At 60.0% G+C, this 20,238-nt stretch overlaps 2 protein-coding genes and 1 long non-coding RNA gene across 12 annotated transcripts in view; 2 read left to right on the top strand and 1 right to left on the bottom strand.

Annotated features, from left to right (window-relative positions):
• The window catches only part of LOC124246713 (keratin, type I cytoskeletal 42), a 32,559-nt gene extending 26,385 nt beyond the window's left edge, over nt 1-6,174 (top strand). For 6 of the 9 annotated variants that reach the window (XM_046675171.1, XM_046675178.1, XM_046675172.1 and 3 more), the window contains 6 exons: nt 1,266-1,348; nt 1,476-1,632; nt 2,773-2,934; nt 3,473-3,598; nt 3,862-4,082; nt 5,118-6,174. In XM_046675171.1, the coding sequence (XP_046531127.1) occupies nt 1,266-1,348; nt 1,476-1,632; nt 2,773-2,934; nt 3,473-3,598; nt 3,862-4,082; nt 5,118-5,763 (1,395 nt within the window). In that variant the 3' untranslated portion in view covers nt 5,764-6,174. Of the gene's footprint in view, nt 1-596; nt 671-1,265; nt 1,349-1,475; nt 1,633-2,772; nt 2,935-3,472; nt 3,599-3,861; nt 4,083-5,117 lie in introns of all 9 variants that reach the window. The other 3 variants (XM_046675174.1, XM_046675177.1, XM_046675175.1) reach the window with 2 other exon arrangements.
• Nucleotides 6,175-7,444: 1,270 nt separating this feature from the next.
• On the top strand, nt 7,445-13,341 carry KRT17 (keratin 17). The gene is made up of 8 exons (XM_046675182.1): nt 7,445-7,975; nt 9,050-9,132; nt 9,542-9,698; nt 10,305-10,466; nt 11,072-11,197; nt 11,290-11,510; nt 11,601-11,626; nt 13,093-13,341. The coding sequence occupies exons 1-8, from the start codon at nt 7,544-7,546 to the stop codon at nt 13,185-13,187; spliced, it is 1,302 nt and encodes a 433-aa protein (XP_046531138.1). The 5' UTR covers nt 7,445-7,543; the 3' UTR covers nt 13,188-13,341.
• LOC124246717 (uncharacterized) lies at nt 11,633-15,649 on the bottom strand. 2 transcript variants are annotated; one of them, XR_006890564.1, is made up of 3 exons: nt 15,524-15,649; nt 14,249-14,361; nt 11,633-11,955 (listed from the first exon to the last, which is right to left on the bottom strand). It is a non-coding gene; the product is annotated as an uncharacterized LOC124246717 (long non-coding RNA). The 2 variants fall into 2 exon arrangements; XR_006890565.1 differs by lacking the exon at nt 11,633-11,955 and adding an exon at nt 13,320-13,397.
• Nucleotides 15,650-20,238: the final 4,589 nt, after the last annotated feature.

Raw genomic sequence — 20,238 nt, 5'->3', positions numbered from 1 at the left:
TGGGCAGGGGGGAACCCAGGGGAGCCCCGGTGAGTCACCGTTCCAGCTTCGGGGTCAGCCAGCTCCTCACTGCCAAGCCCCGTGCACTTGCACCAGGCCTCTGCGCCTCTGAGTCACCCCCCCCTCCTCCCGGGAGTTTGCACAACCGCCCCTCACTGGGCCCAGTGAGCCTCCTGAGCAGGCAGGTGGGTGGGGGTGGGTTTGCAGGCCATAGATGGGCCCACTGAGGCCCAAGGACAATAACAAATTGGCCCTCGGATTCAGTCTGGAAACAGGGTCTGACCCGGGGTCACTTCGCAGAACTTAGGGCCTCGAGCGGGCTCTGAGGCCCAGGAGGAGCCACTGGAGCTGCGTCTGCCTCCTGGGGCTGCCCGTCTTCTGCCTTCTACATTTCAGTCCTGGGCCCTCAAGAATTCCAGATTCTCCCCGGCTCATCTGCCCCTCCACCGAGACCTCCCCTCTGTTCCCTCCGGGCAGTGGGGAGGGGCCTCGCTCTCCTCCGCCCCCAGCGGCCCTAGATTGGAGCATCTCTTGGGCATTTCTCACAATAATAACAACAGCAGCAATAATAATAACCAATCTTCTGCTCCCTCCAGAGCCTGTCTCCTGTGTTCCCATTTAACCTCCTGGATGACCCTGTGGGAAAAGAAAACTTTGTCCTGGGTTTGAGGTGGGGCCAGTCACAACCTCATTAATTAATTAATTAAGCTCTTAATTAAATGAATATTTCCTTGGGGTTGACTCTGGGCCAGGCACTGTGCCCAGGGCAGGGGATTCCGAGGAGAATGAGACAGACGTGTCCTTGTCCCCCTGTAGCCCAGGGTGCAGTGGAGGATGAAATAGCCAAAAGAGTAATAGAAATATTGCACTGGCGGAAGTGCTGTGAAAGAGAGACCGGCAGGGAGCAGGTATGGCAGGGCATCGAGGAGGGCTTCCCGGAGGGGGTGGCAACTGAGCCCAGAGGTGAATGTAGTTGGGGAAGAGGGAGTGAGGTCCAGGCAGCTGAGGCAGTGACCCCATGGTGGGAGAGGGGTGCATATCGGTCCCTCTCCTGGCATCATGGTTTCCTGTGCCTGGGTAGCATGCCCTCACCACTCTGAGAGCCCCCCAGGGAAACCCCCCAGCCGGGTGCCCAGAGGAGGAGACCCCAGGAACCCGCATCTCCCTCACTCGGGCCTGTTCTCCAAAGGGCTGCGAGAGGGGTGTTGCAGGGCCTTCCTGGGGCTGCCGAGGGTGTTGCTCACCGAGCCCACCATGTCCCCCAGATCCTGGCAGCCACCATGGACAATGCCAGCTTCGTGCTGCAGATTGACAATGCCCGCCTGGCAGCCGACGACTTCCGCACCAAGTGAGTCGGCTTCGGGGCTGCCCTGGGGGGCTGGCAGTGGGGCTGGCTCTGCACACCACAGAGCCCTCTGTGTGCACGAGGGGGTGTCCTCATGGCACTCCACGGCTCGCGCCTCCCTCCTGCCCAGGTACGAGACGGAGCTGACCCTGCGCATGAACGTGGAGGCCGACATCAACGGCCTGCGCAGGGTGCTGGACGAGCTGACCCTGGCCAGAGCCGACCTGGAGATGCAGATCGAGAACCTCAAGGAGGAGCTGGCCTACATGAGGAAGAACCACGAGGAGGTGGGGCCAGTTCGGGAAAGCAGGAGAAACTCGCCCGGGAACAGGCGAGGCTGGGGCCCCCGAGACTTCCTGGGCAGGGCCATGCTCTCAATCCAGTTTCTGTCTCTGGTGGGCTCTTGGTCTGACCCTGGGAGACCCCCAGAGGGTCCTGGGTGAGGCCTGGAGGGCCCTCTTCCCCACAAAGATACATTTTTTGGTCCCTGGAGGCACAGTCCATTGCGTGGTGACAGTTAACTATCTAATGAGCGAATCAGTCTAAGAACACGCATGCTAATTATTATAATGAATGATAATAGCGATGGTCATAACAACAAGGAGCATCTGCCCAGCACATTGCAAGTGATTCACAGCAATTATCTTAGCTGATACCAGCAGCAGCACTGGGAGAAGGGAGCTCTTTCCTACGTCTACCAGAGAAGAAACTGGCGATCAGAGAGGTTAAGGGATTTATTCAAGGCTGCACAGCGGTCTTCCCTCCCATCTGTCTGACCCGTAAACACACCCAGGTCTGACTCCACCAGGTCTGCCACCTCTTGTGCCCGATTCCCAGGGACCTCAAGGCTCAACCCAATGACAGGGATCCAAGACCTTGTAGGGGGACCAATGAGCCTTGTGGCTTCCTTCTCAGTCGACCTCTGGGCTGGCCTGAGCTGGGGGAGCCTAGTCCTAAGTAGCAGGTGCCCAGAAAGTGTCTCCACCTGGCTTTGAGGCCGGTTATGTGAATTGCATCCCCCCAGCAATTTATCATTTCTTGATGAGATCTGGCTCAGCCGATACTGACATAGGGCTGCTCCCCTGCTGGTGCTGTGTGGTTGGCGGTGGGGGACAAGGTGGGCAGTCAGGACAGTGAGTGAGGTTGTCCTGGCTCGTCCTCCACCGTGATGGGCATTTGCCATCTCTCCTGCCACAGCACACCTTGGGGGTGGACCCTGAGTGTGTTTTGGGGAGATCGTTGATATCCACAGGCCTGCACGTTTGGGACATGATGACACCTGCCTCACCTTCAGGGTGAGGAGCTGTTGGTCTGTCTGTATCTGTCTGTCTGTCATCTGCACCCATCTCTCCGAGGTAGAGAAGGCAGGCCCCAGGGTCTCTCCCCAGGATGGCTCTGGGTGAGCTCCCGCTCTCCTCTCTGCCCAGGAAATGAACGCCCTTCGAGGCCAGGTGGGTGGGGACGTCAGCGTGGAGATGGACGCGGCTCCTGGCGTGGACCTCAGCCGCATCCTGAACGAGATGCGCGACCAGTACGAGAAGATGGCGGAGAAGAACCGCAAGGACGCGGAGGATTGGTTCTTCAGCAAGGTGGGTGGCCACGCGTGAGCAGGTGTGCGCACGTGTGCTGTGTGCTGAATGAAAACTTGTGGACTCACAGGCTGTCCCAGCTGGAAGGACCTTTGGAAGCCAGTTGGACCAATCTCTCGTGTTTCTGGCAGATTGTGGGGCTCAGAGGCCTCAAGTCACACACCCTCACTGGGGCCTGGGGAACAGAGTCAGGTCTCCTGGCCCCTTGCTGGCTGTGTGTGGCTGTGTGTGTTGGATGCATAACTCCGGCCCTGAGTAAACTCCCCATGAGCATCTACAGTCCTGGATGGTCATAGGCACAGGACGGGTAAAGCCTGGCGCCTGGCTCTGAGCTGCGCCTGCAGTTCGGCAGGAGTAAGGGGTGCAGATGACGGTGAAGCAAGGTGATTCTGCTCAGGTCCAGCGGGGCACGCTGTGTGTGGGGCCCCACAGAGGCCAGGGAGGTCCTGGGACAGCAGTTGTGGGGGGTGAGGGCTCAGGGGCGGCTCCTGTCCTCTGCACGCCTCCCCCAGCCCCCTCAGCCCACCCTGCCTTGCAGACGGAGGAGCTGAACCGGGAGGTGGCCACCAGCACCGAGGCCCTGCAGAGCAGCAGGACGGAGATCACGGAGCTCCGCCGCTCCGTGCAGAACCTGGAGATCGAGCTGCAGTCCCAGCTCAGCATGGTAGGGCCTCCGTCCCCTCCCTGCCCTGAGTCTGTCACCCCAGGATGGGCCCAGCCTCTTGGACCCCCAGTGGGAGAACCAGAGAGTCCCCACCCAGCGTGTCATTCACACTTGGCAGCTCGGGGCCCCCTCTGCCCCAGTCACGACCCTGCCACGCTGCAGAACCCACAACCCCACAGGTGGGCCCCTCTATGGGTGCTCCACTGTGGGGAAGGAAGGGTCCGAGCTCAGTCTCAGCCAGCTGCCTATGCCTTGGCCCACAGAAATCATCGCTGGAGGGCAGCCTGGCAGAGACTGAGGCCCGCTATGGGACCCAGCTGGCCCAGCTGCAGGGGCTCATCAGCAGCATTGAGCAGCAGCTGTGCGAGCTGCGCTGTGACATGGAACGCCAGAACCATGAGTACAAGGTGCTGCTGGACGTGAAGACACGGCTGGAGCAGGAGATTACCACCTACCGCCGGCTGCTGGAGGGAGAGGATGCCCAGTGAGTGGGGGCACCTGTTCCAGTGGGCTGGGGGCCGCTTCACCCAGGGAGAGATGTTTGAGCTGAGGGGACAGCACCCACCAAGGCCAGGAGGAGGTGTGGGGTTTCGCAGGAGGTGAAACTGAGAACCCTGGCGGGGTCTGACTGTGAGGAGCACTGAAGGCCAAATGAAAGCATCTGGACTGGAGCTTGTAGGCAATGGGGAGCCATGGAGGGTTATGATCCTCAGGATGGCTTAGAGGGAGAAATGGATCAGAGGGCCAGGGCGGGGTCAGGGAGACTTGTGAGGAGGCTGTGGCAGCGTCAGGCCAGAGAGGTCCTGCTGTGGCTGGGGGCGGAGGGCGAGGAAAGGGAGGTGAGGCAGCAGAAGCTGTGTTATAGCTAAAAACAGCAGGGCTGGAAGCTTGAGCGTGGGGGCGAGCGTGGCTCGTGGGCAGGACTCCGTAAGTGTTGATGAGCACATGCAGTGGGTGATGCTGACCCTGGGTTTCTGGTTCCAATGACTGTGTGGTTGGTGATGCTATCACCCAGGAGGGATAAGGAACAGAGTGTGTGGTAATCTGGTTTGGAGCTGGGAAGCTTGATGGGCCCCTAGTGTAAGGGGGCTGAGAATGTCCTGGAGTCTCCATGCTTAGTCACGCATTCCAGCTTCTGTTCCCTGATGATGGTGAAGTCCATCCAGAGTCTAAACACAGTATCTCCTGCTTTAATTGAGTTTATTTGTTGGGCCCTTCAGGATATGGAAAACCACTTGCTCAGCTTCTCCTTGTAAATCCCTGGTTAACCGCAGTGCCTCCCGGCCTTCCGGTCTTCTGTTGGGATGCTCTCTCCTTACTCCTATGTGCTGGACCTGTGCCCTTTGACCCTGTGGTTGCCCTGCTTTTCCCTGCACTCCCAGCTGTGCTTTCTCTCTGATTGCTGGGACCTCTCTCCCCTCACCCCTGGCCTCCCAGCTGCTCCTCCTCCCAGCAGTGCTCCCAGGGGCTGGGTTCCCTGCCGGCATCCCTGGGCTGACAGGTCCCCCTCTCCCTGCAGCCTGGCCACCCATTACTCCTCGTCCCTGGCCTCACAGCCCACCCGGGAAGGTAAGAGCCTGCCCAGAGGGAGTGGGGAGAGGCTGAGGACCCTTAAGTGTGGGAGACTGTGGGAGGGGCTCTGGCCTGAGGTTCCCTGTGCCCCCTCCTCCACGGCCCGCAGCCTCGGTCACCAGCCGCCAGGTGCGCACCATCGTGGAGGAAGTCCAGGATGGCAAGGTGGTCTCCACCCGCGAGCAGGTCCACCGCTCCACCCACTGAAGCCCCTTTTCACCTGCAACACCTCAGCCTTGAAGGTCAAGGGGCAGCCATCGCCTCCAGCTCCCAGTGTGCTACTGCTGTGCCCCAACTACCGGTTTGGGCCCCCACCCAAGAGCTGTTGCCTTTCTGTACCTGCTTCCTGCAGCCCCTCACCCACGGGGCCTCCTGGGTTTGCCCCAGTGACTGCTATTAAAGCTTTGCCAGAAGGTCAATGCCTCGTGTGCTCTGGTCTGGTCCTTGGCTTGGGACAATATGGTAGAGGGATTGGAGGGAGGGGGGTCTGTGGAGTGTTTGGGTGGCGCTTGTCACCTGCCACCCTGTTCTGCCCACCCCCTCCAGGCCTGGGGCTCCTGGGAGGCCCAGAGGGAAGGAGGCAGAAGGATTGAGGGTGAAGGGTTAGAACAGGCCATCAGGCTGGGAAAGTTTCTAAGAATCAGTCCCCAGGGTTCCCATGGCCTGTGACTGGTCCCTGGGAGGGCCCCATAGATTTTCTGGGGAACCACGCCAGTTATAGAGCACTCCGTGCCTCGTCCCGGGGCAGATCCAGATTCAAGATCAGAGGGAGAGGGGCTGGGCAGGGGGCTTTCTCAAGGAGTGGTCCAGGGCAAGGAGAGCGGGTGGCAGCGGCACAGCCAGCCCAGGAAACCAGACCGGCTCTGCCTGGTTCCGAGGTGTGTGTGGGGCGGGGTGGCTGCTGTGCCTGTGAGCGTGGGGGGCGTCCTGTTTGCTTTGATGGCTTGGCAGCGGCTGGGCTATTGGAGAATCTCTCTCAGCTGCTGGCCGGGGCTGTCTGGGCCTGTCTGGGAAGTGGAAGCCATCAGCAGTCTGAGACACGACTACATTCTGCCCAGTGGGCCTGCCGGGACCCTGGGACCCAGGGCTGGGCTGGGGGTGGTGGGCAGACACACGACCTGTCCTGCGGGGCACATCAGGGATCTGGGGGGGGGGGGGGGGGCGCTTTGTGGGAGGTTACTGGGGAGGGGGACTACTGGTGGGGTCTCAGGAAGACCCCCTTCTTGGGCAGTTTCCAGCTGGCTGGGACCTGAGCTGTATGCCCCTCGCCTCGCCCTGAGGCCTTTTGGGGTACAGGAGGGGTAGGAAGGGTGGAAAGGGGGTGCCCCTCACAGCTCTTTCAGCCCCCTTTTACCACCACGCTTCCCTCCCAGCCTGCCGTTTCCCCACCTACAGCTAAGCTCCTCTTTGCCCACCCTAGCCGAGGACGCCCACCTGTAAGAGGGGTTGGGGAAAGGTTAGAAGAGGAGACTGAGTCACCGGTGGTCCCAGGGATGGGGGCAGGGTCAGAAAGCTGGCCAGATGGGTTCACAGTCCCTGGAGTGCTTGCCTGGGTCAGGGCTCTGCAGAAGGGGATGGTGCGCCCAGGGCCCGGGGGGAGGGCTGTGGGGGCTGTGGCACGGGGGTACAAAGGGTGTAGCCAGCCAGCTCAGTTCTGGAGTTAGGTGGGGCCGTGGGACACCACCCTGTCTGAGCCCCAATTTCCTTTACTTGTGAAATGGGGTGGTAATCTGAGACTTGACAGAGTCACGGTGTTATGTGGTGAGCCAGGTGGGTTTAGGGCCAGTTTCCAAGGCAGGATGGGGCTTGGTCCTCACTGCCTCCCCAGCACCCAGCCCAGGGCCAGCACTGTGTGGGGTGTGCTGTGTGATGAAGGAGAGCAACCTCAGCCTGGAGGCTGCCTGGTCCGCAACCTGCTTCCCCATCAGACACAAGGTCCAGGAGGGCTGGGCTGGGGTGGCAGCTGCCTGGGAGGGCCCAGTGACGGTGACGTCCTGCCTTCTTCTCTTCTCCGTATTAGGTCATGGGAAAGCGTAGCTGGAGGGCCTGCCTGAATCACAGGTGACGGGCCTGAGACCAGAGACACGCACATGCACATGCAGACGCCCAGCATGGGGCTTCGGAGAAATGAGGCAAAGCCCTAATGGTGGGAGGGGAGGGGGCCCACAGCCACCTGGGAGCTGGCTGGCAGCCAGCGGTGATGAAAGCCCAGGGGAATGGAAACAGAGGAGCGAGCCTGCCGTAATCGTTACGCCCACTGGTTGGCCTATAAAGGAGGCAGGCGAGCCCCAGCAGCAACCTGTGCCTTGGGCCTCTCTCCTCTCGAACCCTCTTGCTCTGCTCCGTGCCTGACTGCCGCCTGCTGTTGCCAGCATGACCACCACCATCCGCCAGTTCACCTCCTCCAGCTCCATCAAGGGCTCCTCTGGCCTGGGGGGCGGCTCGTCCCGCACCTCCTGCCGGCTGTCTGGCAGCCTGGGTGCCGGCTCCTGCAGGCTGGGGTCTGCTGGTGGCCTGGGCAGTGCCCTTGGGGGCAGCAGCTATTCCAGCTGCTACAGCTTCGGCTCCGGCGGTGGCTATGGCAGCAGCTTTGGTGGTGTTGATGGGCTGCTGGCGGGGAGTGAGAAGGCTACCATGCAGAACCTCAACGACCGCCTGGCCTCCTACCTGGACAAGGTGCGTGCCCTGGAGGAGGCCAACACCGAGCTGGAGGTGAAGATCCGCGACTGGTACCAGAAGCAGGCCCCGGGGCCCGCCCCCAACTACAGCCCCTACTTCCAGACCATCGAGGACCTGAAGAACAAGGTAGGGCCTGCTGGTGAGAGGGGGCCTGGGAGGGGCAGGACTTCTCCTTCCTCACCTCCTGCCCTTGACCAAGGCCTAGAGTCCAGCCTGGGGGCAGCAATAGGGTCTTGGGGAGCCAAGGACTGCTTGGCGCCAGCTTGGCCTCTGGGAGTCCACCTTGGCAGCACTATGTGGCCCACATTTCCCTTTTTCGTGGGCAGCAGCCTGGACCAGGGACAAGCAGGCTTTGAGCAGCTCCTTTGAGCTCAGTTTCCTCATCACAGAGCTTCTTGCCACCTCGTGTGGTTATAGGATGAGTGAATGCACGTGGAAGGCGGGGCCCATGGGGTGGCCAGATATGTGGACACCTCTCTCCTTGGAGTAAGAGGGGGATTCTGGGCGATGGTGGGGTGAAGGGTCTGAGTGAGCTCCTGATGACACCTGCTGGGAGGAGGCTGGAGAGAAGGGGCGGGCCCTCAGGAGGCCTCTTGTGTGCCTTATTTGGGGATATTTCTGGCTTCTCCATCCCTCCTGCTGCCTCCTCAAGAATGGGCTCAGCAAACCTCGGGGGGGGGGGGGGGGGGGGGGGCCCGCGGGGGCCCGGGGTTAGGGTTTAGTGGGGCTCATGGCTTCTGATTTGGAAATGCTCTTTGGTGAGGGCTCCTTAACTTCCTTTTTGGGGAGCCTCTCAGAGGTACCATCTCCCCAACTGTAAAAGGAGGGGGTGCCCACATCTCCTCATCTTTCTGGGGTTCTGCCCTGGGGCCATTCTCCCATTCCGCTCTGGCTCTCCAAATTCCCAGCTGGGCACTCGACTGCCTCCTCTTGTTTAAGGCAGAGCCTGACCTGGGGGTCTGTGTCGGGGGAGACAGGTCCTGGGGGCAGGGGAGGTAAGTTTCAGGGCATCAGACTCCTGCTGGCCTGGCCCCTGCCAACCACTGCAGCACAGTAAACGGGAGAGGTTTGGGGGGAGGGGAACCTTCTTGGAGAAGGCAGCTGCATCCTGGCCCCTGGGCCAGGAAGACTCATCTCAGAACCCTGGTCTGGGCTGAGATGCCCACACCCAATGACCTGCCTACTCTCTCTTCTCTCCAGATCCTCACGGCCACCGTGGACAATGCTAGCATCCACCTGCAGATCGACAATGCCCGTCTGGCTGCTGATGACTTCCGCACCAAGTGAGCCCTACCAGTGGGCTAGGGAGGAGCTGGGGCACCCCTCTCCACCCCAGGACTCCTCGGTTGCTTCTGGCAAGGTCCAGGAGTTGGGGGTGGGCAAGTCCCAGGAGCTAAGAGCCTACCTCTTAGTCCAGGATGCAGCAAATTCTGATGGTCGCTGGGCTTAGGCAGGTGATGGAAGAGAGGGAGGCAGGAGGCAGAGAGGAGAGAAGCAAGGATGCCGGGTGGGTGTGGGGCCTTGCCTTTTGCGGGGTCCCAGGGGCCCCAGGGACAGGCTAGAATTTGCTTCCACTCCATCCCCTCATCATTCCTTACAAGCCCTTAGAGCTCTGGTGGAGGCGGGATGAGGGCCAGGTCCTGGCTCTACCAGTCCAAGCATCTAGTCTGAAGTCTCTGGTTCCCTTTGCAGGTTCGAGACGGAGCAGGCCCTGCGCTTGAGCGTGGAGGCCGACATCAACGGCCTGCGCAGGGTGCTGGACGAGCTGACCCTGGCCAGAGCCGACCTGGAGATGCAGATTGAGAACCTCAAGGAGGAGCTGGCCTACATGAAGAAGAACCACGAGGAGGTGAGGCACCCCAGGCAGCAGGTCAAAGAGGCTGTGGAGTGGGTGGCAGGGCTCTGGGGCTGGGCCAAGGCTGAGGCCGTGGGAAGACAGCAGAGCAGGTGCACCAGAGCTGGTCACCTTACAGGGCTGCCCTGTCTGCAGAGCCAGAGTCAGGGCAGCCTCCTCCATGTGCCACCTTGCTTCCCTGCATCCAGGGAACCTCCCAGGGGCCTGCAAACGCCTCTTCTGCCCATCTGGCCTCCCTCACAAGGACAGGGGATAAGCGAGGTGGTCTCCTCCTTGTCTCAGTTCAAATCCTCGATTCTGGGCCCTATGTAGAAGTTTGGAAATTAGAGGGGATATTTTGGGGGCACAGACCTAAGAATTAGATTTTATCTTTGGAGAGCCCTTAGTCTAAGGGGGAGACACAGGGAGCTCCCAGTCTGATGGTGGAGGCAGAGCCCATACAGAGCAGACAACGAAAGTTTTTAGGAGGGTCAGAGGGGAGAGGATAGGCAGAATGAAGGACTCCTCGGGAGGGGTCTGGAGAGCTTGTGTGGGAAGGGTTGGGAGTGAGAGGTCAGGATAGGCCCAGATGCCCACCCCCACAATCTCCATCCCCCACAGGAGATGAACGCCCTGCGAGGACAGGTGGGCGGTGAGATCAACGTGGAGATGGACGCTGCCCCTGGCGTGGACCTGAGCCGCATCCTGAACGAGATGCGCGACCAGTACGAGAAGATGGCGGAGAAGAACCGCAAGGACGCCGAGGACTGGTTCTTCAGCAAGGTGGGGGCTGCTGCAGGCCAGAGGCCTCTCCCAGGGTGTGGGGTTTAAGGACTGAGTCCTGACAGTCAGCCGAGCGCCTGGCATCTTGGGGTGGCCTATCCTCAGGGAGCTGCAGGGACCCCAGGGGTTTTGGTGTCACCCTCTGCATCTACAAGCCTAGAGCCTGGCTAAAGCTTGGATCTGGGGGATGGGAGGGGAGCCCCTCAGGAATGAAGCCAAAGGGTAAAGACCCTGGGAGCTTCTGCCTCTCCGTCAGGAAGTCAGGAACCAGCACCAGGGTCTGGGCCCCTGTCCTGGCTGGTTCTCGAGTTTCCTACTCTTGTGCCTTCCACTTGTAGGGATGAAAGATAAAACTCAACATCATTTCAAAGGCTTCTGGGCTTTGGGAAGTGGGAAGCTGCTGAGAAGGCACGGCTCCCACAGTGAGGTTTGGGAGGAGGCCTGAGGGGCCCAGGGGAGGTCAGGAAGGTGACCATGGTCAGGGGTGTTATGGGGAGTGCTGGGTCTGGGCACAGAAGGGGCTGAGCATGTGGAGACCATGGAGTCATCTGACTTGGAAGAGGGATCCCAGGCTCATGCTGCACTGTCCTGTGTCTTTTCTGCAGACAGAGGAGCTGAACCGCGAGGTGGCCACCAACAGCGAGCTGGTGCAGAGTGGCAAGAGCGAGATCTCGGAGCTCCGGCGCACGGTGCAGGCCTTGGAGATCGAGCTGCAGTCCCAGCTCAGCATGGTAGGGGTGCAGCCAGGCGTGGGGTGTGCCCAGCATCCTGGAGGGGGCCCTGACCACCCTCACTCACCTCTGCTCCTCCTACCCTCCTGTAGAAAGCATCCCTGGAGGGCAGCCTGGCAGAGACAGAGAACCGCTACTGCATGCAGCTGTCCCAGATCCAGGGGCTGATCGGCGGTGTGGAGGAGCAGCTGGCCCAGCTGCGCTGCGAGATGGAGCAGCAGAACCAGGAATACAAGATCCTGCTGGATGTGAAGACACGGCTGGAGCAGGAGATCGCCACCTACCGCCGCCTGCTGGAGGGAGAGGATGCCCAGTGAGTGGGGGCCCTGGGCCAGGGCTGGGGCCAGGGGCAAGGGTGGGGCTCTCAGACCCACATCTAATCTCCTCTCTGTTTTTTTTGCAGCCTGACTCAGTACAAGCCCAGAGAACGTAAGGATCTTGGTAGCTGAGGGCGGGGCTGCATGGGTCAGGCCATCCATCTGCACATTGCTGGGGGAGGGTCCCCAGGAGCTCCAGGAAATGATGGCTGATCCTCAAAAGGGGTGGGGAGGGGGGAAGGGACCCGTTAGGGCTCAGGGTCCATGCTCAGGGGAACCAGATGAGGGAGTTTGATGGGGGCGGGGCAGGGAGATGGTCCTTACCCTAGAGATCCTAGTCTGACAGGGGAGACATCGTCTTAGCTCTGGAGACTCTCCTCTGATGGGGAGATAGGGACACAGTCTCATGATCCTTGCTCTTGATGATGTGGGGTCGGTGAGCTGAGGAGTCGAAAGAAAGATTTCTTGGACTCTCAAGATCTGGCAGTAGTGCTCTTTTATTTAGAGAATAGTGTGGAATAGCATGGGGACAGGACCCACGGGCAGTCAGGCTGCTGCTTGGGAACAGGGCCCACGGGCAGGAGGAGCTGCTGCTGCTGCTCCCGCTACTGCTGCAAACATGGCTGGAGAGTAAGGCTAAATTTAAGGCATAGGTATGTGAGCCGTCTCTTTACAAGACAAAGGAAAGAACATGGAAAAAAGTTAAAATGGTATCAGTGCAGGTGGGGTCTGGCCATCGGGTGGTCCCACAACTTTTAGATAAGAATCAAATCGGATTAAGTAAAGGCCAGAAGCCACCACCCTAAATCAGTTACATGAGGTTGCCAGACAGTAACCAACTTAAGTTCTTGCCTTCTGCATTAAGAGTTTCCAGAGACAAGGCCATCCCCCTTCCCCCTGGCACAGAGAGGGAGGCATCTCCACAGATGGAGGTTCTCCCCACAAATGCAAATGCCTCCCAACAAAGGGCAAGCAAATTCCACTGCTCGGAGCCTGCTTCTCATGTGCAGTTTTAAAATTAACCAGCCTAAAATCCTCATCACTGGAGACTCTACAGATGAGCAAAGCAGTCCTGTCTCTGGGGTCTCTAGTCTGATGGGAGAAAGAGACTAGGTCCTTGTCCTCCAGATCCCAGCCTGGGGGAGGATAAGATCTTAGCCCTGGGGTGTCTAGCCTACTGGGGGTGATGGGGACCAGGTTCTTGTCTTGGAGATCGCAGTCTGATGGGGGAGACAGGAGCACAGTCCTCACCCTCGGGACTGCAGAGAAATGGAGGTAGACCCCGTTTGCTGTAGCGCCCAGGCTGCTTGGTGCGTCTCTTGCAGAAGGACTCAGTGGGTCAGCATCAAGCAACTCATCTGGAGGCAGGACTCACTCCCGGACACCAGAAGAGGGACAGGATAGAAGTGGGGAATGAGTGGCAAGGACAGGAGGGACAGGTGTAGTGTGATGTTGAGGGGCCAGGAGAGGCCTGGACACCAAGCGGCTGTGGGGGAGAAAGCAGGCTCCAATCTGGGGGCTGGGGGTTGAGCGAAGGTCTCTTGGCCCCTGCCCACCTCCCGTGTCTGTCTCTTGCAGCCGTGACCACCCGCCAGGTGCGCACCATTGTGGAAGAGGTCCAGGACGGCAGGGTCATTTCCTCCCGAGAGCAGGTCCACCAGACCACCCACTGAAGACTCAGCTCCCCCAGCCAGCCCCCAGGGGCAGGGAGGCGGCAGCCCCGTCAGCCCTGCAGCCACTGGCCTCCCCAGCCACAGCCCCCTCCCCACCCCTTCGATCCCTTCCCACACTCCTCTGCCTGATCAATAAAGCTTGTTGACTCACTCACGGAATGCATCCTGATTGTGGCCACTGAGGTGGGCCCCAGTGAGAAATGGGTGAACCTGGGGGCACAGGAGGCAGAGGTGGAGTCCATGGACACCCACTATTGTTGGCTTGGAGGTCAGGTCATCACAGACCATCTTAGTAAAGAGTAGGGCTGGGCAGAGCTGGGGGCAGGGGGCACTTTGCATCTCCCAAGGCCCAGGGATCCAAGGCAAGGTGGTCCAGGCAGTGCCAGACCCAGGGTGGGGTCACCACATCAGAGGGGGTCTTAGGTGGCCTCTTCTTGCCCTATAAGTAGGTCTGTGACCTCGGGCAGTCACACCCCCTTGCTAAGCCTCTTTTTCCTGTGACTAAATGGACAAGAAGTTCTCAGGTGTGGGAGCCAGACCCCTGAGGGATGACTCATCCAACCGAGTGCTTCTCAGGGTCCTGGGGGCCGTGCCCTCCTCTGAGAGGGGGCAGGGGGTGAGCAAGGACTGAGAGAGGAGGCAGGATCCTCTGGGAGAGGCATGAGGGTGGGGAAGGGGAGGCGGGCTGGCTAGTCAGGGCCCAGGTTCCTGAGTGAGTCTCAGGAAATCCCCAAGAGGGCTTGTGGGCCCCCAGGGGTACTCCAGGAATATGAGCTGGAGGCCTGTGCTTCTGGAGAAGACTGTGGACTCCAGGGGGCAGTGGGAGAAAGGCTGGGGCCTCTCTCAGGGGTGTTTCCTCAAATAGTCAGCTGCTGCTCAGGATGGGGGTGTTAAGAGGGGCACCAGCCTCCTGGCAGTTTGTCTCCTCTGCGTTCCAGCAGCCTGGAGATGGGAGAGTGGGGAGGGGCAGTCCTGCCCCAGCCATGCCCAGGACCCTCTGGGCCCCAGCCCCTCACACTCTCGGGGCGGGTGATGAGCCAGTTGGGGAGGAGCCCTGATACCTGGAAGTCTTCCTCTGAGTAAATCCGGAAACCACTGGGTGGGGCCGGCCTGCTTTCCTGGTTTTCTCCAAGAAGTGAGGTGGGTGTGTCGACGAAAATAATCCATATCCAATCTATAAATGAAAATTTGGGTGAGTTTATTATGAGCTTAAATCTGAGGATTATAACCCGGGAGAGTCTTTCCACAAAGGAACAGGGCACTCCAAAGAAGTGGGGGTACACAGGGTGGTTATATACCCTCAAAGAGGGTGTTTCACATATGATTGAAATGTCCCTTTTACAATAGTCGCGAGACTGCTCTGTCTGCACAGCGATTGATGGAAACAGCAGGTAGGTCTTCTGTCTCAGAGACCACAGCAGGGTGGCAGTCTGTTGTCTCCAGCTGAGTGGTCACAGGTGAGCTGGGTGGTCAAAGGTGAGTGCAGCAATCAGTTCCTAGCCTAAGGAAAAATGCTTATCCCTCAGGAAATGCCAATGTGGGGGGAAGTTGCACTTTTATCTCAAGAGCCTTTGTTCTGGCCATAGGAAATGTCTAAGCAGATATACAATGCGTGCTCAATGGCCAGTCAGGCCCTTTTGGAAAAAACAAAGTCAGGCCGAATTAGGTTTACACCAAATGGCTTCCTCATATATTCCAATATGTCCTATTACTTGTCATTTTTATTTGTCAGGTGGAAGGGGTTAGTGAGAGGAGGGGAGCCCCCACACCAATTCACGGACAGGCCTGGGGCTGTCTGCTGCTGCAGAATCAGACCAGGGGGTGGGGCCCCTGGCCAGGAAGGGGGAGGAGCAGCCGGAGGCCCCCCATGCCCCAGGCTTGGTGCGGAGACGGGCTTGGGACTAGCAGAGGCCAGAGAGGGGCAGGTGGGGCAGAGGCACCAGCGCTGTCGCTGGAGTGGGCAGCTGGGTGTGGGTACTTGGTGCAGGTCGTAGTCCTCTCCGACCTCAGAAGCCGCGGTAAAATGAGGGGTGAGAGGAGCCCCAGCTAACGGCCCTTCAGGCCCTGATATGGGGATGGTGAGGATGGCGAGTTCCCTTCTGTGGCAGGACCACGGGCTGGAGTCCAGGAGCCTGGGCCTGCAGCATCAACTGCAAGACTCAAAGCCGGCTGGGAGTGTGGGCTCAGCTCCCTCAGAGGCTGGTGGCTCCCTCAGAGACTGGCGTCTCTCAGCTGCCTGGGCAGCAATCAGGAGGGAAGCACTGTACCCACCAGGCCCCCACCGCACATCCAGCTGCAACCAGAAGAACCAGCCTGGGGGGCCAAGGATGGCTCACCTGCAAGTTGATCTCATTTATCTGAACAACAGTCCCAGGAAGCAGGGAGGGTCTGGGAAGAAGCTCCCCATTGTGCGGATGGGGACACTGAGGCTCCGAGGAGCAGTGACTCAGCCCTTGTCTGGAGCCTGGCATGTCAGGGGTGGAGCAGGAGTGGGAGGGAGACCTCTGTGCTGGGAAGAGGAGCCGAGAGCCCCACCCCCTGCCCCGCCCCCGGCTCTTAGGCAGGTTCGCTCCTATGATGGGGTGAGTGAGGAGGGGTCAGAGTGTGGGGCTGGTCAGAAGCAGCCCCAGACTTTGCCCCTCCGCTCTGGGAGCAGCCCCTGACCACAAAGAGAGTGGGTGGGCAGCTCAGGAGGCCATGATGGAGGAGAAGCGAGGTGGCAGCCTGCTGGGATTGGGAGTCCTCAGGGGATAGTCTTGGGCCCAGAGAGGGAAAGCCCCACCCTTTCCAGGAGGGCTCAGCCCAGGCCCTGGCAGGTGGGATCCACAGGGAGGAGTGACTAGGGGTGGGGGCCCATGGTCCCCCTCGGGATGGTGTGGGGAAATTTGGTGGCTTTGTCTAGGCACCCCAAGCTGACCCAGGCTGCTGGGGACGTGTGCCTGTGGCTGGACTGGGGCACCCAGCTGTAGGACTCTCCAGCAGTTCGTCCACACCCACCCGTCCAGCGCACAGCCTGTTTCACCCCCATCAGCGGACTGGTCTGCAACTGCCCTGGGCACTGCCTCGCCCACTCTCATATGACGGACACACACACCTGATTCCCAGGCCCGGGCCCTGGCCCAGCAGCAGCCAGCCCCTGTGACTCTTCCTCCACCACGCCCACACCCTGGAAGGGCGGCTTGGCAGGGCTTCCTGCAGGGAGATGACACGGCAGCAGCATGGTCCACGGCATTGCACTGCTCTGTGCCTGGGTCTGCACCTGGCCCTGGGGGAGGAGGGGACACAGGCCCTGGCCCGCAGGGACCCCGAGGAACCCCAGTGTAGGGGCAGTGAGCAGGACACAGCAGGGGGTTGGCGGCACTCCCTCAGCCCTTAGGCAGTGCGGGTCTCCTGTGCCACCCCAGGCCGTGGGGGGCTGAGGCGAACAGGGGGTAAACGGGGGGCAGTTCTGCCACCAGGCACAGGGCTGAGGCTGTAACTGAGCGTGACCCAGCCACGGGCTCCCCTGAGGGCTCCCTGGTTGTGCAGACCAGTACGAGGGGCTGTGACAGCCCCCACCCTCAGAAGAGGGGCATCAAACACTGGGGAGGGGAGAGGACCATCTAAGGCAGGCTTGGTGCTCACAGATTCACCCAGATCCTGGGAGCGGTCATGGGGCCAGAGCCTGGACAGGGGACATTCGTTCACTCCCAGGGAGCTGGCCCCTCCCTGCAGGTCCCCTGGGCCCCATGGCGGCCTGACCACACGGTATTGGGATTACCGTGTCTCCCCCACCAGACATTGTGCCCTGGGGGATTCTCTTTCTCTTTCTCTGCATCTGAGGGCCCAGCACAGCATGTGGCATGTAGTAGCTACTTTATAAATACCTGTGAGTAAATGCAATGGCAGCCACCAGTCTGTGCCAGGTACTACATTTACTTTACTTCTAATCCTCTAACATGCCTGCGAAGCAGTGTTGACATTCCCATTTCCCAGAGAAGGAAACTGAGGCTCAGAGAAGAAGAACGACTTGCCCAAGTTCTGGCCCCGCCTGCCCAGCTTCAGGCTGCTCTGTCCTGTCTCCTTCGGGCTCTTCTCTTTCTTCATCCTGCACGAAGCCCGTGGCTCCGGCTGCCACCAGGGGCGGGGCCCTGCAGCAGCCCCCTCTCTCCCCTCAGTCTCCCTGGGGCCTCCTTCCCCTGCCCTCCCTGCCCCAGCTGCCTTCTGCTTCCCAGCCTGGCTGGTCACCAGAATCCCCTGGGGGCTTGGAAACCATCCCCACAGTCAGGCTTGTGTGCGATGCTGATGCAGTGGGTTTGACAGCCCGGGAATCTGGATGGGGATTCTGCTGCTTGGTCAGGTTTGGGAACCACTGCAAGTTGAGACGTGGCATTGGCCAATACTATTTCCCAGCCAACTCAGGGGCAAGATGACCTCATACCTGAGACGGGGCGGGACGAAGGAGAGAGGAAAGAGGCTAGGTGTGGGAAGGAACCCACCGCCTGGAGGAGGAGTGCCAGCTTGGTGGGAGGCTGCCCCTGCTCCTTCTCTGCCAATTCAGATCTTCTGAGGCCCCGCTGGAGCCTCTCCTGGTTACTCCAGGCCCCTTCTGAAGAGGATCTGAGGGGCAGCCCCCTCCTTCACTGCTGAGGCTCAGAGTCTTACCCAGCTGCATCCTGCAGGCCAAGCCCCCCACATTTCCTGCCACGTGGTGCTGTATTCCCAGCCTTAGTTTTCCCTCCAGGGTCAAGTGATAAGTTCCAAGGTCAGAGACTCTGTCACCATCTCCCCAACTCCCCACACCCCGAGTGCTGGGCACACAGTGGGTGCTTGGTCTGCCATGTGGACTGAGTGGTTTGATGGCTTGGTTGGCAACTTCCCGCAGCTTCTCAGCCCAGGCAGACCCCTAGACCTCCAGGGCTGGGCCTGTGTGTAATCCCACCCATGACGCCTCCAGGACCGGGGGGAGGGGCAGTGATCCCAGTGGCGGGGGGTGCTGGGGACAGAGAAGGAGCTCCCAGAGATCACTGGGAGGGTCGGCGTGGAGCTCAGTTAGGGTGTTGGAGCCGGGTTGAGTCTCTGCTCCTCTGCTTCCATGCTGTTTAACCCGGGACAAGTGTTTCACTCTCTCTGGTTGGGGCTTGGTGACCTTTGGAGACCTCAAAGGTCATTTCCAGTTCTGAGGGTGATGAGTCTGTGACTGGACCTGAACCCCAGGCCCATCCTGGTCTCTGGGATGGTGGGATTTTTGTCCAAGATTCCAGAGTCCCCTTTGCCCACTTTGGGGGTTGGAGGAAGGGAGTGCCGAGTTCTCTCTCCCAGGCCTGGCGCTGAAGGCGTCGCTGGGCATCAGTTCTGCTCATGCCTCTGGGCCCTGTGCCTACAAGCTGACGGGATGCTGAGCAGCAGTAACAAAGCCCTGGTTATGCTGAGGTGGAGAATTTCTTGCCTGAGGTTCCAGGTGGTATCGGCTGGCAGAGCTCAGGCTGACGCAAGCCCTGTCCTGGCTCCTCTCCCCTCCACAGAGGCCCCTCACAGCAAGGACAGGAGCCAGGAATGTGGGTGACCCCCAGAGAACCCTGAGGAGGCCTCGTTTTTAGGTCCACATCCCCTAATCCTGCCTCCAGCCCTCAGGCCAAGGTCATGCCCACTGTGGGCGGAGCTTGTCCTGGGCACTGTGGGGAGGTAGATGAGAATGGACATACCTGGTCCATACTTGCCTGCAAGGCATCATGGGAGAGAGGAGATGGCCTGAGCTCTGGGTTCTAGTCCCGGTTTCATGGCTTAAAGCCAAGTGACTTTGGGTGAACCACCCCCTCTCTGTTTCTCCCTCTCCCCTCCCCCCTTCACAGGGTTAATTCAAGACAATGATATATTTTGGAGGCACTAGAGAGGGCAGTTCAGGATGGTGGAAAGGGCCCGGGCTGGGTGAGCCAGCAGACAGGGGTTTAAAACCTCAGCTCCCCAGTGACTGTTGTCTAGGGAAGCCCACTTACTCTTCCAGCTCCCTCGCCTGTGAACTGGTGGCAGGAATAACGACCCTCACAGAGCCGTGTGGCATGAGCAGGGCACTCCTTGCAGTATCTGAGCGAGGCAGGTGACCAGAGAGCTGCCTTCTCCCTCTCCTGGACTGCATGAATGAAGCTGCCAAGCCCAGCCTGGAATTTGTGGACACGCGAGAGGAAACTGGTGGGGACTTGAGCACTGGATACGACTGTTTTCTGTGTGGGTAGCCCATGGCTGAGTCAGGGGTCACACACGGCCCTGGTGGCAGGACGGGTCTCCCTCCCACCACAGTTTACAGTGGGCGCCTGGGATGAGGTGTAGCAATGCGTTGGGGTGGGAGTGTCGGGGTGCGGAGGAGAGGGCAGGGTTGTGGTAGGGAGGTGCCAGAGCACAGAGGTGGGCGTGAGGAGGCAAGCGAGGGGCAGCTGGGCTGGAAAGGGAAGGTGGGGAGGCTGAAGGGCAGGGCTGGCAGGGTCCTTCATGCATGTTCTTTGTGGCTGGTGGTGTGTCCTCCCCTTTTACAGATGAGAAAACCGAGGCGCAGAGGGGCTAGAGGGCTGCCTATGCCATGTAGCTTATAAGTGGCAGAGCAGGGGTTCAAGCTGAGTCTGTCTGGCTCCACAGAGCGTACTGGGTCCATGGCACGCTCCACTTCTGGAGGTCCTGGGGCTCAAAGGCAGCCTCTGACATTGGGATTAAATCCCATAAGGGAAACAGAGTCATAGAAGTTTTAGAACTAGAAAGGATTCCAAGATCACCCAGTCCAGGCCACTTTACTGAGGGGAAACAGAGGCCCAGAGAGGTTGTGAGGGGCCTCAGTCACACAGTGAGCAAAGCAGAGTGAGGCCACAGAACCAACTCTCCTGTGCAGAGCCAGGCATTTAGGATCCCCACAGCTGCATCCCGAGACAGCCCTGGGATGGCATCGCTGAGGCCATTTCAGCAAGGCTGTCACCGTGGGGCAGGGAGTCCTTCCATGGGCTGACTCACTGCCTGGGGATGCAGCCACCACGAAGCTGCCTGTGCCAAGGCCCCACTGGTCCCTGGGGCTCCAGGAACAGAGCTG

This window comes from Equus quagga, chromosome 11 (genome assembly GCF_021613505.1).
Source record: "Equus quagga isolate Etosha38 chromosome 11, UCLA_HA_Equagga_1.0, whole genome shotgun sequence".
In the NCBI taxonomy this organism is placed as follows: domain Eukaryota; kingdom Metazoa; phylum Chordata; class Mammalia; order Perissodactyla; family Equidae; genus Equus; species Equus quagga.
Note: the sequence above shows the minus strand (reverse complement) of the source record. Positions and strands in the feature narration are given on the sequence as shown.

Excerpts from the sequence above, each read along its gene's own strand:
- KRT17 (XM_046675182.1), top strand. The coding sequence starts at position 7,544 with ATGACCACCACCATCCGCCAGTTCACCTCCTCCAGCTCCATCAAGGGC. Across the intron at positions 11,511-11,600 it reads CTGGAGGGAGAGGATGCCCA|CCTGACTCAGTACAAGCCCA; the intron begins GTGAGTGGGGGC and ends TTTTTTTTGCAG. Across the intron at positions 11,627-13,092 it reads TCAGTACAAGCCCAGAGAAC|CCGTGACCACCCGCCAGGTG; the intron begins GTAAGGATCTTG and ends TGTCTCTTGCAG.